This window comes from Camellia sinensis, chromosome 5, assembly GCF_055761805.1.
Source record: "Camellia sinensis isolate YWXY chromosome 5, ASM5576180v1, whole genome shotgun sequence".
In the NCBI taxonomy this organism is placed as follows: Eukaryota; Viridiplantae; Streptophyta; class Magnoliopsida; order Ericales; family Theaceae; genus Camellia; species Camellia sinensis.
Window position 1 is genome coordinate 219,884,736 of NC_138965.1, and position 11,202 is coordinate 219,895,937.

Sequence of the window (11,202 nt, forward strand, 5' to 3'; positions counted from 1 at the left end):
GTAGATAAAAATGGTATTTTGGTCTTCTTATCTCAAATTGGACCTAATGGAATACTCAAAAAGAATATGGGTTGGATGGAATAAAGCTCTTAAAAAATGAATTTATCAAAAAAGCTCCCTTAAAGATATGCTTAATATTGCTATTACTTAGTAAACTATTAAAAAAGGGTAAAATAATTTTTTACTCATTTATCCTATCCAGTCTGTTCAACAAAACTTTAAATTCACTAAAAATAGTCATCTCTAGACATTTAATTTCGTGAAAAAATAAGCACGGGATACATATCTAATCACCAAATAATTTGAGGGATTTACAGTCATAAGATTTAAGTCTGATGAATTCTAATCTCTTTTATTCAGTCGGTCCAATCAAACACAATGTCTCCATGGTTTTAATGAGGTGAACTTTGACCCTGATTGTTTCGTTCTATTGCATGCCTATCCATCCGATTCCATTTGCTGCTTTTGAGAATAAAGGTTGATCCGCTTTGAACAAAAAATACTTTAAAATTGTTGTTTATGATCAACTTTGAGAATTTTTATCATTAACTTCGGCTTTAGTGTTGAGTTTTCAAATTTTAAAAAGGAATCAATTACCTTGATCAGGAGATGGCTGAGACAAGAGATAAGTGTTTTGAGATTAAGATGATTATTTTAATTCTTTGGAGTTACAAATCATATTTAATTCTGGGGCATTACTAAAGTAGAACTCGATAGTAACAGTTTTAGGTTTAAACTACATTGAAAGCAGGCAGCCTGATCAGCCTGCCAGTAGGGCCTCTCCTCCAAATTGTGTTGTATTTACACGGAACCAGATCCTCTCCTGTGGTTGTTCTTACATGGATTCCCAGTTCTGCAATCCAAAGGTCAATATTAACACCGTCATCGAATTTCTCTCCCAAATCTGATTGCCATTTCAATAATTTTAGAAGGGGACGGTGGAGTATGATGTTTGAATTGAGGACAGCTCAACTCTCATTCATCCAATTTTGGAAGGATGTTGTGCATTGGGACAAAATGAGAAAAAAAATATATATATAGAAATATTAGGGGACCAAACTGGGAAAAAAAACTTGATGGCCAAAATGAAAACATGTTAGAACTTAGTGAGGCAGTGTAATTTACCAATAATGTGTGTCACATGACACTTTTCATACAATTTAAACAAAGTTATCCATTAGGGACAAACTCTGAAAATTTTAAAATGGTGGGGACTAAAGCATAAAAAAAAAAATTAAGAATCAAAGTAAAAAATGAGAAAACTTGAGGGGACAATAATTTACCCAAATTCATATATATATGACCATAAAATTGGACGGCCCAGATTGACAACAGGGTGCAATTCTCATGGATAGGCATTTGAGCTTGTTTGAGGTGAGGGGGGGGGGGGTTCTACATTTATTCACAGCTGTAAATCACTATTTTGGAGTTGCACAAATGCTAATTGCTAAACTTCTAAACCCCCCATAATCACCAAGGATCCTTTAGAGTGAAATTTCCCTAAAGTTTCCTAGAGTGCTACATTGTGTGGTTGAGATTTGCTGGCAAGTCACATCAGAAAAATTGATGTGACTTGCCAGTAAATCTCAACCACACAATGTAGCACTCTAAGAAACTTTAGGAAAAAATCACTCTAGAGGATCCTTGCTCCCCATAATTCATGACCTCTCTGTCTCAGTCAGTCTTTCAGTACCCCTCTCAAACGTCCCCACAGCCACTCACCACCACCACAAAAAAAAAAAAGCCTTTTTTTTTAACCAGACTTTTCACGCTCCCAAAGCATACACACTGCATGAGCGTACACTTTTGACACCCACCCACACACACTTCAATAACGACAAACTTTATTAAATAATCAATGTCCCCTCTTTAAAATCTTTTTTAACAGTACAATGTCCACTTCATGATGAAGAAGAAGCAGTGCTAGTTTAACCCTCAAGCATGTAAAATTACAAGCTGCATTGTCAAAGACTCAAAACCACTCTAATCTGATGAACACAAGGGGTAAAAAAATACAGACCACCTACAAAAATAGAAACCAAATCCAAATTTCACATTAATAGACATGATTATTAGTGGAGCACACTCTTAAAACAAATTGTACCCCGCTATATACATTTTGTGTCCAGTTTATGTGCTATCTTAGGCTTGGCCAAAAAACTAACAAAATGGGGAGAAGCTAAAGAACAGGAAGCACTGGAAAAATCAAGGGAGCATATCTTTTATTTTGGGCAACTAAGTTATACACATCCACTCAGTACTATCTAAGAAACAAAAAGTGTGAACTGAACATTAATAATGGCTTTCTGCACTGGCTGCTATTCAAGATCAAGACTAAGCTAGATTTATAAATCAAGATATGAATCGAGATCTATGAAAAGGAAACATTTAACCTGCAGGAAAGAATTAAGTCAATAAAGAGAATTAAGGTGCCTCTTTACAAAGTTGAAGTGATATCATATCACTCAACCTTAGGAATGTGTTGAGAATACCACACAGTTAGTTGTATCAGTTGCTATTATAAACAATGAGAACTGAACTAGTTGGTTTAATCTGCAACCATACCCAAAGCCATCTCAACAAGAAGTTTATACTCTCTCTCTCTCTCTCATAGATGGCCTCATTGAGAGATGTGGATTTGCCAACCTCCTCCGGTGACAAAGTAAAAAAATTACTTTTTGATTATATGCTTGCTTACTCTCACCAACCGTGCTGACCCAAGCCAAAAGTAAAGAGAACCACTTGACGTGATGATAAAACATCACATAATTTCAAATAAAGTTGTCTAAATAAAGAAAGAAACCAAACCCTACCTTCACTATAAGGTAAAAAAAGACCATCTTGCCTATGTCTCCCCAAAGAATATATGATTTAAACATATTCTTTTTCCATTTAGCAATCTCTTTAAATATTATCTAGTTCTTCACATGCCCATTCATCATGTTCATGCCCATAAAGATTAGATTATATTAGAAAAGTCAAGAAAAAGCAAACCAAAAATTACAACCACCACACCTACAAAACTTGACAGTTCCTATTACTGAAAGCAAAATCCCTAAACAAAAAAAAAAAACAAAAAAAAAACAAAAAAAAAAAACCAAAGGAAAAAAGAACAATTAGCAAAGCATTTTGGTTGCTCCCACGGCAAACCTAAGCAGCAGATAGAAAGGGGCTACACATGGAAGCTGTATAAACAACCAAAAGCTCCAAGGGTTATGATGTTAACCCCAAAATTAAAAACTATGCTACAGACGTTTGAAGAAAATTTCTTACATTTCATTAGAAGCTATGCAGCTGGGTAAGCATAGAAACAAGCTCATCGCTTGAAGGTCGATCAGCGGGCAAGTCAGATAGGCATACGACAGCAATTCTCACTGCCATCAGCATCTCATCTTCTTCAACTTCTTCCCCAAGAATACTCTTATCTAATGCTTCTCGTGCCTCCCCTGCTTGCTGCAGATGCCGAAGCCACCTTCCCAAACTTCCCCCACTGGCTGCTTCCCCGAAGAATGTATCCATTGGGTCTTGACCAGTTAACAAGACGCCCAGTATAACCCCAAAGCTGAATATGTCACTCTTATCAGTATACCTAATGAAATTTGAACCCAATATATAGCCACTTTCAGTACCAACATCGAATAAAGATTAAATACATGCCATACCATAGAACAAATCAACAAGCATAGGATAAACCATCCAAAGCACATAACCCTTGTCCCATTAATTCATGTCTATTAGCCAGAACACACATAACTTGAATAAAGTACTCTTTTAAAGCCTCCACCACAAAATTCAATTAGCAAGCCATAACTCTCACTAAAATCTATAAAGAAAATCTTCATAATCACTGTCCAAATGTTGTTTAACCAGAAACGAGCCTTTTGAGTTCAAGCAAGAAATTAACTGGACATTACATAGAAAAGCTAAAAATTCAAAGTGAGAAAGGTCAGTGAGTTCTGCCAACAAAGATAAACCACAGTAAAACTCAACATGGCATTTGGACACCAGACTGGTTGTTCTTCGATTTCTATTTCCAGACGAAGCAACGAAATTAAGACCGAGTAGGATTATAATTGCTGAATCCTAAATTACTATCCTTTGTAAATACATATATCAACTAGTTGTATATTTATTTATGTTTGAGTAAGTACCTGCAGTTCTGGAAACACTCTGGAGCACCATACCCGGATGTTGCTCTATCCAAGTTGGGAATGAGCATAGCCAACCCGCAATCTGCCAGCCTAGGTTCAAACTCAGCATCCAACATCACATTGGTTGGCTTCAAATTGTAGTGCAAAACACTAGGTGAACAGCTAAAATGAAGATACTGGAGCCCCTTAATAATCCCAACTGCGATTCGAAGCCGGACTTCCCAGCTAAGCTGCAACTGGTTTTCCCTCACTCTGTTCATGGAGTCTTGAAGACTCCCAGTGGGCACATAATCATAAACCAAACAAAACCTATCGGATTCGCGAACAAAAGCTCTCAAGCTCATCAAATTCCGGTGCCTCAAGCTAGCAAGCATCTCAAGCTCCTGCTGCATACGCCTCTTCACCGACTTGCTCTGAATCTGTGGAGACCCATGTTCAAAGGGTTCGAGCCTCTTGACTGCAACTGTGAGACCATTGTCAAGGACAGTTTTGTAGTACTTGCCATTGGGGCTCGAACCTAGCAACTGGTTATCGGTTTCGTTTGCGAGAGCTGATTGGAGGGTTTTGGGAGCGATTTTGGGGGAAAATATGACTGGGCCTTTGAGAATTGGGGTTCTGGCTATGAAACGAATGAAGCATCGAACTATGCAAGCGAAAAGAAGAGAGCAAATCAATCCTGTTATGATTCCGAATAAAATGCTGAGAATGATCTTTTGAAACCTGCTTCTGAGTTGTGGTACTAGTAGTCTAGATGGAGATGGAGATGGAGGATCTGCTTCTGCTGAGACATGATTAATTGAGGACCTCTTTTGGCATTGCACTTGCGCAGAGGCGTTGCATAAGCACAAAATTACCACTGAGACCAGCTCCAGAGTTGCATACTTAGCTTTCTCCATAGAAACCACAAACCTTGACATCAACATGTGAAGTGAAAGCTCAAAAATCAATCAAAACCTATATATACAGATTCATGAGGGATGTTATGTGAATTTCTCTCTCTCTCTCTCTCTCGGATTGATTTCCAAAGAGTAGGACAAGGTGGAAGAAGTCACAGTGGATTAGGAAGAGTAGCAAGTCCGAAGACTAGAAATTTTTGGGCAAGGACTCCACATTTATCAAGTGAGGGAAAAAACAAGTAACTGGTTTCCCATGGCTTGAACGAAGATTACATTTTCCGAGAAAAGTAGCCTAAGAAACAAACAAAGAAGCTTCAATCGCTTCATTAGAGCTGCTGCAGGCATATATATGATTCAGGACTCACTCAGGAGGAGGAGGAGGAGGAGGAGGAGGAGGAGGAAATAAAAATAAAAAAAAGTAGTCAGATTTTTGTTTTTTGCCACCAAATCTTCAAAAGAAAGATAAAGAGAATCATATTATTTCATCATAGATTCCAATCTTTTCAGAGGAATCAAATTTCAAAACCAGTGGGTGAATCTGCGAAATACGCACACAAGCACGCACAACGACTACGAGAGAGAGAGTAGAAAGGAAAACACCAAAAATGTGAGAGATCGAAAAGGATGGATGATTTTCTCCAATAAAAAATCGTAGAAAAAGAAAATCTTAAAGATGAAGAAGAGGGGAAGAGAGATTCGAGTCGGGGGGGTGGGGGACTCACCACAAAGTGAGTGGGTCCTATGAGTCGATGGTTTCTTAAAATGCAAAGACTGAGAGTGGAGTGGAGTGGAGTGGAGTGGAGGAAGAAGAATCAGAAACTGGTGTTTCTCAGTCACAGCAAGACCCCCCAAGACTTGATGATGATAAGAATCAGAATGAAGAATGAGGATGAGATGCCCCTCTCTCTCTCTCTCTCTCTCACCTTTGCTTTTTGTCTCTCCCCCTCTCTCTCTCTCTCTCTGCGAATGAATTAGAGAAGAGAAGCAGGTGAAGTCAAAGTGAAAGTGAAGTCACAAACATTTGGTTCGCGCCTTTCAGCAGTGCCCGCCGGTACAGAGTGGGATCCAGAGCCACGTCCTCAGTTGAAGGATGAGGAGTTGTCCCCTAACCTTTGAGCATTTCCAACGGTGAATCAGATTTTTTATTAAATTTGAATGAAAAATAACTCATTTTATTAATTTGATACCACTCGTTTCAACGGTACACTTTCATCAAATTTGTACTGGGGACAACCGGTTGGTCGACCGGTTAAGCGAAATTTTTTTTTTTTTTTTTTGATTTTTTTTTAACTTTTTGAACCTTTTAGTGGTCGACCGGCTGGTCAACTGGTTGGTCGACCGGTTAGGCAAAAAAAATATATATATATTTTTTTTACTGTTTGAACCTTTTCTTCGAACCGTTTGAACCTTCAAGCGGTCGACCGGTTGGTCAACCGGCCGGGCAACCGGCGGGTTGACCGGTTGGTCTCTCCCAATAGTTAGGAACAGTGATTTGGTAAAATGTTTCGCCTGTTCTCATTTTGGTATAAGATTTGTTGAATTCTGGATTTGATATCGATTTGGTGAAATCGTTGGAGCTCAAAAAAGTGACTTTTTCATCAAATTTTAAATTTGATATCAGGTTTGATGAACCGTTGGAGATGGTCTTAGTTTGGGGAGTGGTTTTTCACCAAGAGGATATCCAATTATTTACCTTTTATTTTATTTTTTTCTCATCAAATTTGAGTAAAAAAAGAATTATTTTTTTAATTTGACATTAGTTGTTCCAATGGTTGTCATCAAAGGCAGGGGTCGACCAGCAAGTTAACTGGCCGGTCAACCGGTAAAGAAAAAGTATATTTTTTTTTTCATTTTGAACTTGTTTGAACTTATCTATTTGAACTATTTGGACCTTTTCCAGTCGACCAGTGAGCCCACTTGCAACATTACAGCACAGTGAATTAGTGAAGGCTCACACAAATTCTTAATTTGGTGAAAAATTTGCTTCGTTCTCAGTTTGATATCAATTTGGTGAAATCATTAGAACAAAAAAAAAAAAACTTTTTTTTATCAAATTTAAATTTGATATTGAATCTGATGCAACGTTGGAGATGGTGTAAAATACCAAATTATCAAATCACCCTATCTACTTTTCTTTTCTTTTTTTTTAATATAAAAAATTTTAAAAATTAATTAAAATACTCAATTCAAAACGAATTCTAAGTAACGGCGTTGCTTGAGGGCCCGAATTTCGGGGCTCGAATGCCCCGAAATTTCCACTTTAGGTAAAAAAAAAAAAAAAAAAAGGAAAAAAGAAAGAAAAAAAGAAAACAGTTTCTAAAAATGGAAATTAGGGGCTAGGGGCAAATTTTTTAGGGCCACCAATCATTTTCCTTCTAAGTAATTATTGTTTTAAAACTATAGATCCACTACTTTGTGTGTTGGAATTTATCACAGCAATGTGTTAAGTTTCATCGCCGTTGAGGATTTGGAGCATCAACAACCTGGAGAAAGAATTTCTCAACATACTCGGTAAATGGGATGTAGAAGAATTCCTGGAGGAGGATTGAGTGATGACGGAGATAGATAGGTTGCCCAAAAATGCTCAGACTCCGTTTGGGAAGTGGGTTGGTTTTTTGACTTTTTAATTTTTTTGACTATTTTAACCTGGTCTAAAAAGTCTGGTTTGGGAAGGACTTTTTGACTTTTTTGGCTTTTGGATTTTTTGGTGATGTGTGTTCCTATTAATTTACCAAAGTGCCTTTCCCAAAACACATCTACCTTAATTGCAAGGGCCATGTCGTCTACGTCAGCAAGCCAACTGTCCGAAATAGTTGTTGTTCTTTTTTAATTTTTTTTTAATATATTTTCGGTTTGGAGTTGCTTTTTGCTAACCTTTTTTTATTTTTTTTTATTTTAGGTTTGCATTTGGCATATTTTGTTTAAATTTTTTTATTTTTTATTTTTTATTTTTGGGTTTTATTTTGGGGTATTTTGGTAAAATATTTATTTGTTTAGTTGTTTATTTTGGATTTTGATTTGACGTATTTTGCTTAATTTTTGTAATTTTTTTTAAATTTATGTTTTTGTCATTTTTATTTTTTTATACATTGAAATAAGTTCTTGTTCTTTAATTTACGTTTTTTGTAATATTTTTTTTCATTTTTTTTATTTTTTTTCATTTTCTGTGAAATGATAAAAAGTGAGGTTTTATTTTATTGTCTTGTGTAATTTAAATAATTTAATTTTAATTTAATTTTAAATATTTAATTTTAATTTTAATTTTAATTTAATTTTTATTTTTATTTTTATTTTTATTGTAAATATTTAAATAATGTAAATGATCTAAAAAATTTAATAAGCAAAAAATTAAAATAAATATTCAAAAAATTATTTTAACAAAAAAATTTAAATAATTTAAAATGTTAATATTTTAAATTTAAAAACAACTCTACACTCAAATCGTAACTAAACACATAAAATAAAACTTAATTAAAAAATTATTTTTAAAACTCATAACCAAACACATAATTTGAAACTCCATACTACTTTCATAACTCTACACTCAAATCATAACCAAATACCTAACAAAAAAATTAAAATATTTAAAAATATTTTTATAAAATAGAGTTTGAATTTTTTTTATAAAAAATTTTAAAATTTAAAAAATTCAAATTGTAATATTTTGAAATTAAACTATTTAAAAATGTTAAAAAACGTTTTCTTTTTTGCTGTTGACATGACTTGGCTGGTTGAGGTTATACTTTAGTGCAGCTGAGTAGGACACGTGGACGGTAGTAGCTAATTGGTTCAACATTTCCAACATGGGGCATTTTGGTAATTTAACCCCTTGTTGTATGTGAGCTACCATTCAAATGGAGGCTGATTCATATTTTGTTGCCTTGTGGCTAATTTAGCCAATTTTGTCGTGTTTTGGCTAAATTAGCCTACAACCGGCTTCCCAAACGTACACTCTGAATATCTCAAAAAAAAATTTAAAACATTTACCAAATATTTTATATAGATATAAAATTCCCATAAAATTCATATTGGGGTGCTTTGACAATCCAATAAAAAGTCAACTTTTAGTTTTTTACTTATTTTGAGTCACATCATTTCTCAAATTTTTTACTTACAAAAAGATAAAATAGATTAAAAAAAATTTAAAAATCAACTTTTTACCAACTTTTTAAAACATCACATTGTATGAATCTTAATGAGATGATAAAAATTTTAAGGCTCTATTTGAAACGATTCTAAAAATCGTTTTTTACGATTGAGTTCGCATATAGTGTTTGGATAGAGTTGTAGAATTAATTTTTCACAACTCTGCAGAAAAATTCTGTCAAATAGAATACGATTTTCAATTTTTTTTTAAAAAAAAATTTGGCCTAACCGGTCGTCCGGCCGATTGACCGGCCGGTTGATTGAAATAATAATTTTTTTTTTGCAATTGATATGTTAATTTTTATATATTCGAAAAAAATATTTTCTGAATTTTTTAAATTTTTTAAATTTTTTTATGTGCTTTAAAATAATTTTGAATTGTATGTTTAATTATGAATTGTAAGTTTTTATATCAAATATCAAATGTCACATCAAAAATATCTCACTCAATTCAAAATTATTTTCAAAACTTTTTCACCAAATAAATTTTTCACACTCAAATCATAATTTTAAACCTCACAAACTCAAAATATAACTCATACTCTCAAATCATAATTACAAAGTCTTACCAAACGCAACCTCAAACTTCTAATCAGTGTGTTTGGTTTGAGTTTTTTGAAAACTGAGTTTTTTTGTTTTCGTATTTTTTTGTTTTTAGTGAATATTTTTAAAATTTTAAACATTTTTTTTACTTTTTTAGATGCACCTTACTTAGATGTATCTAAAAAGTAAAAAATTTATGAAAACATATTTTTAAAAATTAATAAATATATAAAAATATAAAATATGTACTGAATTCTCGTATTTTTTTATATTTTTGGTATTTAGTGAATTTTTAAAAGATTTTTTTTTAAATATTTTTACTTTTTAAGTATATTTATGTTAGTTATGTCTAAAAATTAAAAAATTATTCAAAATGCTAAAAAAATTCAATAAAAATAAAAAAATATATAAAAAATAAGAAAATAAAATTTTTTAAAAAATATTTTTAAAAACTAGTAACCAAACATAGTGAATATTATTTTAAAATTTTTTTGACTTTTTAACATTGTACCTACGTAGCCTGTGTGGTTGGTTGGTGCTGGGTGAAAGTGAAGTGAGTGATTGGGTCGCTGTCTCGAGGCCCAAAGCCGAACATCCTACTCCTGCTGCTACTACTACTACTCTGAAGCGTAGGGAATTTGTGCTCTTTTTATTTTACTTATTTTTATGGGTGAAATAACTACACATTGAAAAAAAGAAGAAAAAAAAAAAAAAAAAAAAGATAAATTACACTAATGCACTCTTAGAGCCTCTTTGGTAACGTTTATATTCTTAATTTATATTTATAAAAATTTTATAAACTAGTTTTTGTTTATTTTTAGAAAAACATAAATTACAAACGCATTTAGTTTAGACAAAATATTTTTTAAAAATTTAAAATATAAAAAATAGTGAGAAATGGCAAGTGGTAGGTGGTGACGAGTGGTGGCGGCGAAAGACGGTGGTGGAAAATGATGACGGGTGGTGGTGGCGGAAGACGGTGGTAGAAAATGGTGGCAGGTGGTAGGTGATGGTGGCAGAAGACGGTGGTGGAAAGTGGTGGCAAGTGGCGGGTGGTGGCGGCGGCAGAAGACGATGGTGGAAAGCGGTGACGAATAGGTGGATGGTGGTGGCAAGTAGGTGGTGTATGGCGGGTGGTGGTGGTGGTGGGTGGGTAGGTGACGGTTGCGGGTGGTGGCGAGTGGGTGGTAGTGGTGGCGGGTGGGTGGTGGGTGGGTGGTAGTGGTGGTAGTGGTGGTGGTGGCAGGTGGTGGTGGTGGTGGCAGGTGGGTGATGGTGGTGGTGGTGGTGGTAATAGTTGGTGGTAATGGTAGTGGGTGGTGGTGGCAGGTGAGTGGTAGTGGTGGTGGCAGGTGAGTGGTGGGTGCTGGTGGTGGGTGCTGGTGGGTGCTGGTGGCGGGTGGGTGGCAAGTGGGTGGTGGTAGTAGTGACGGGGAGTGGGTGGGTGGTGGTGGCAGGGGGTGGAT

The 11,202-nt window shown here is 34.8% G+C and overlaps 1 protein-coding gene across 4 annotated transcripts; it reads right to left on the bottom strand.

Annotated features, from left to right (window-relative positions):
• Window positions 1-617: 617 nt before the first annotated feature.
• Window positions 618-6,014, bottom strand: LOC114275096 (inactive leucine-rich repeat receptor-like protein kinase CORYNE). 4 transcript variants are annotated; one of them, XM_082871512.1, is made up of 3 exons: window positions 4,152-6,005; window positions 3,274-3,589; window positions 618-853 (listed from the first exon to the last, which is right to left on the bottom strand). In XM_082871512.1, the coding sequence occupies exons 1-2, from the start codon at window positions 5,072-5,074 to the stop codon at window positions 3,280-3,282; spliced, it is 1,233 nt and encodes a 410-aa protein (XP_082727638.1). In that variant the 5' UTR covers window positions 5,075-6,005; the 3' UTR covers window positions 618-853; window positions 3,274-3,279. The 4 variants fall into 4 exon arrangements, with proteins under 4 accessions (XP_082727638.1, XP_028072893.2, XP_028072894.2 ...); XM_028217092.2 differs by lacking the exon at window positions 618-853 and adding an exon at window positions 1,829-2,023 and having other exon boundaries at window positions 4,152-6,014; XM_028217093.2 differs by lacking the exon at window positions 618-853 and adding an exon at window positions 2,198-2,393 and having other exon boundaries at window positions 4,152-6,014.
• Window positions 6,015-11,202: the final 5,188 nt, after the last annotated feature.

Coding starts and splice junctions, on each gene's coding strand:
- LOC114275096 (XM_082871512.1), bottom strand. CDS start 5,074: ATGTTGATGTCAAGGTTTGTGGTTTCTATGGAGAAAGCTAAGTATGCA. Junction 3,590..4,151: donor GAGTGTTTCCAGAACTGCAG/GTACTTACTCAA, acceptor AAATTTCATTAG/GTATACTGATAAGAGTGACA.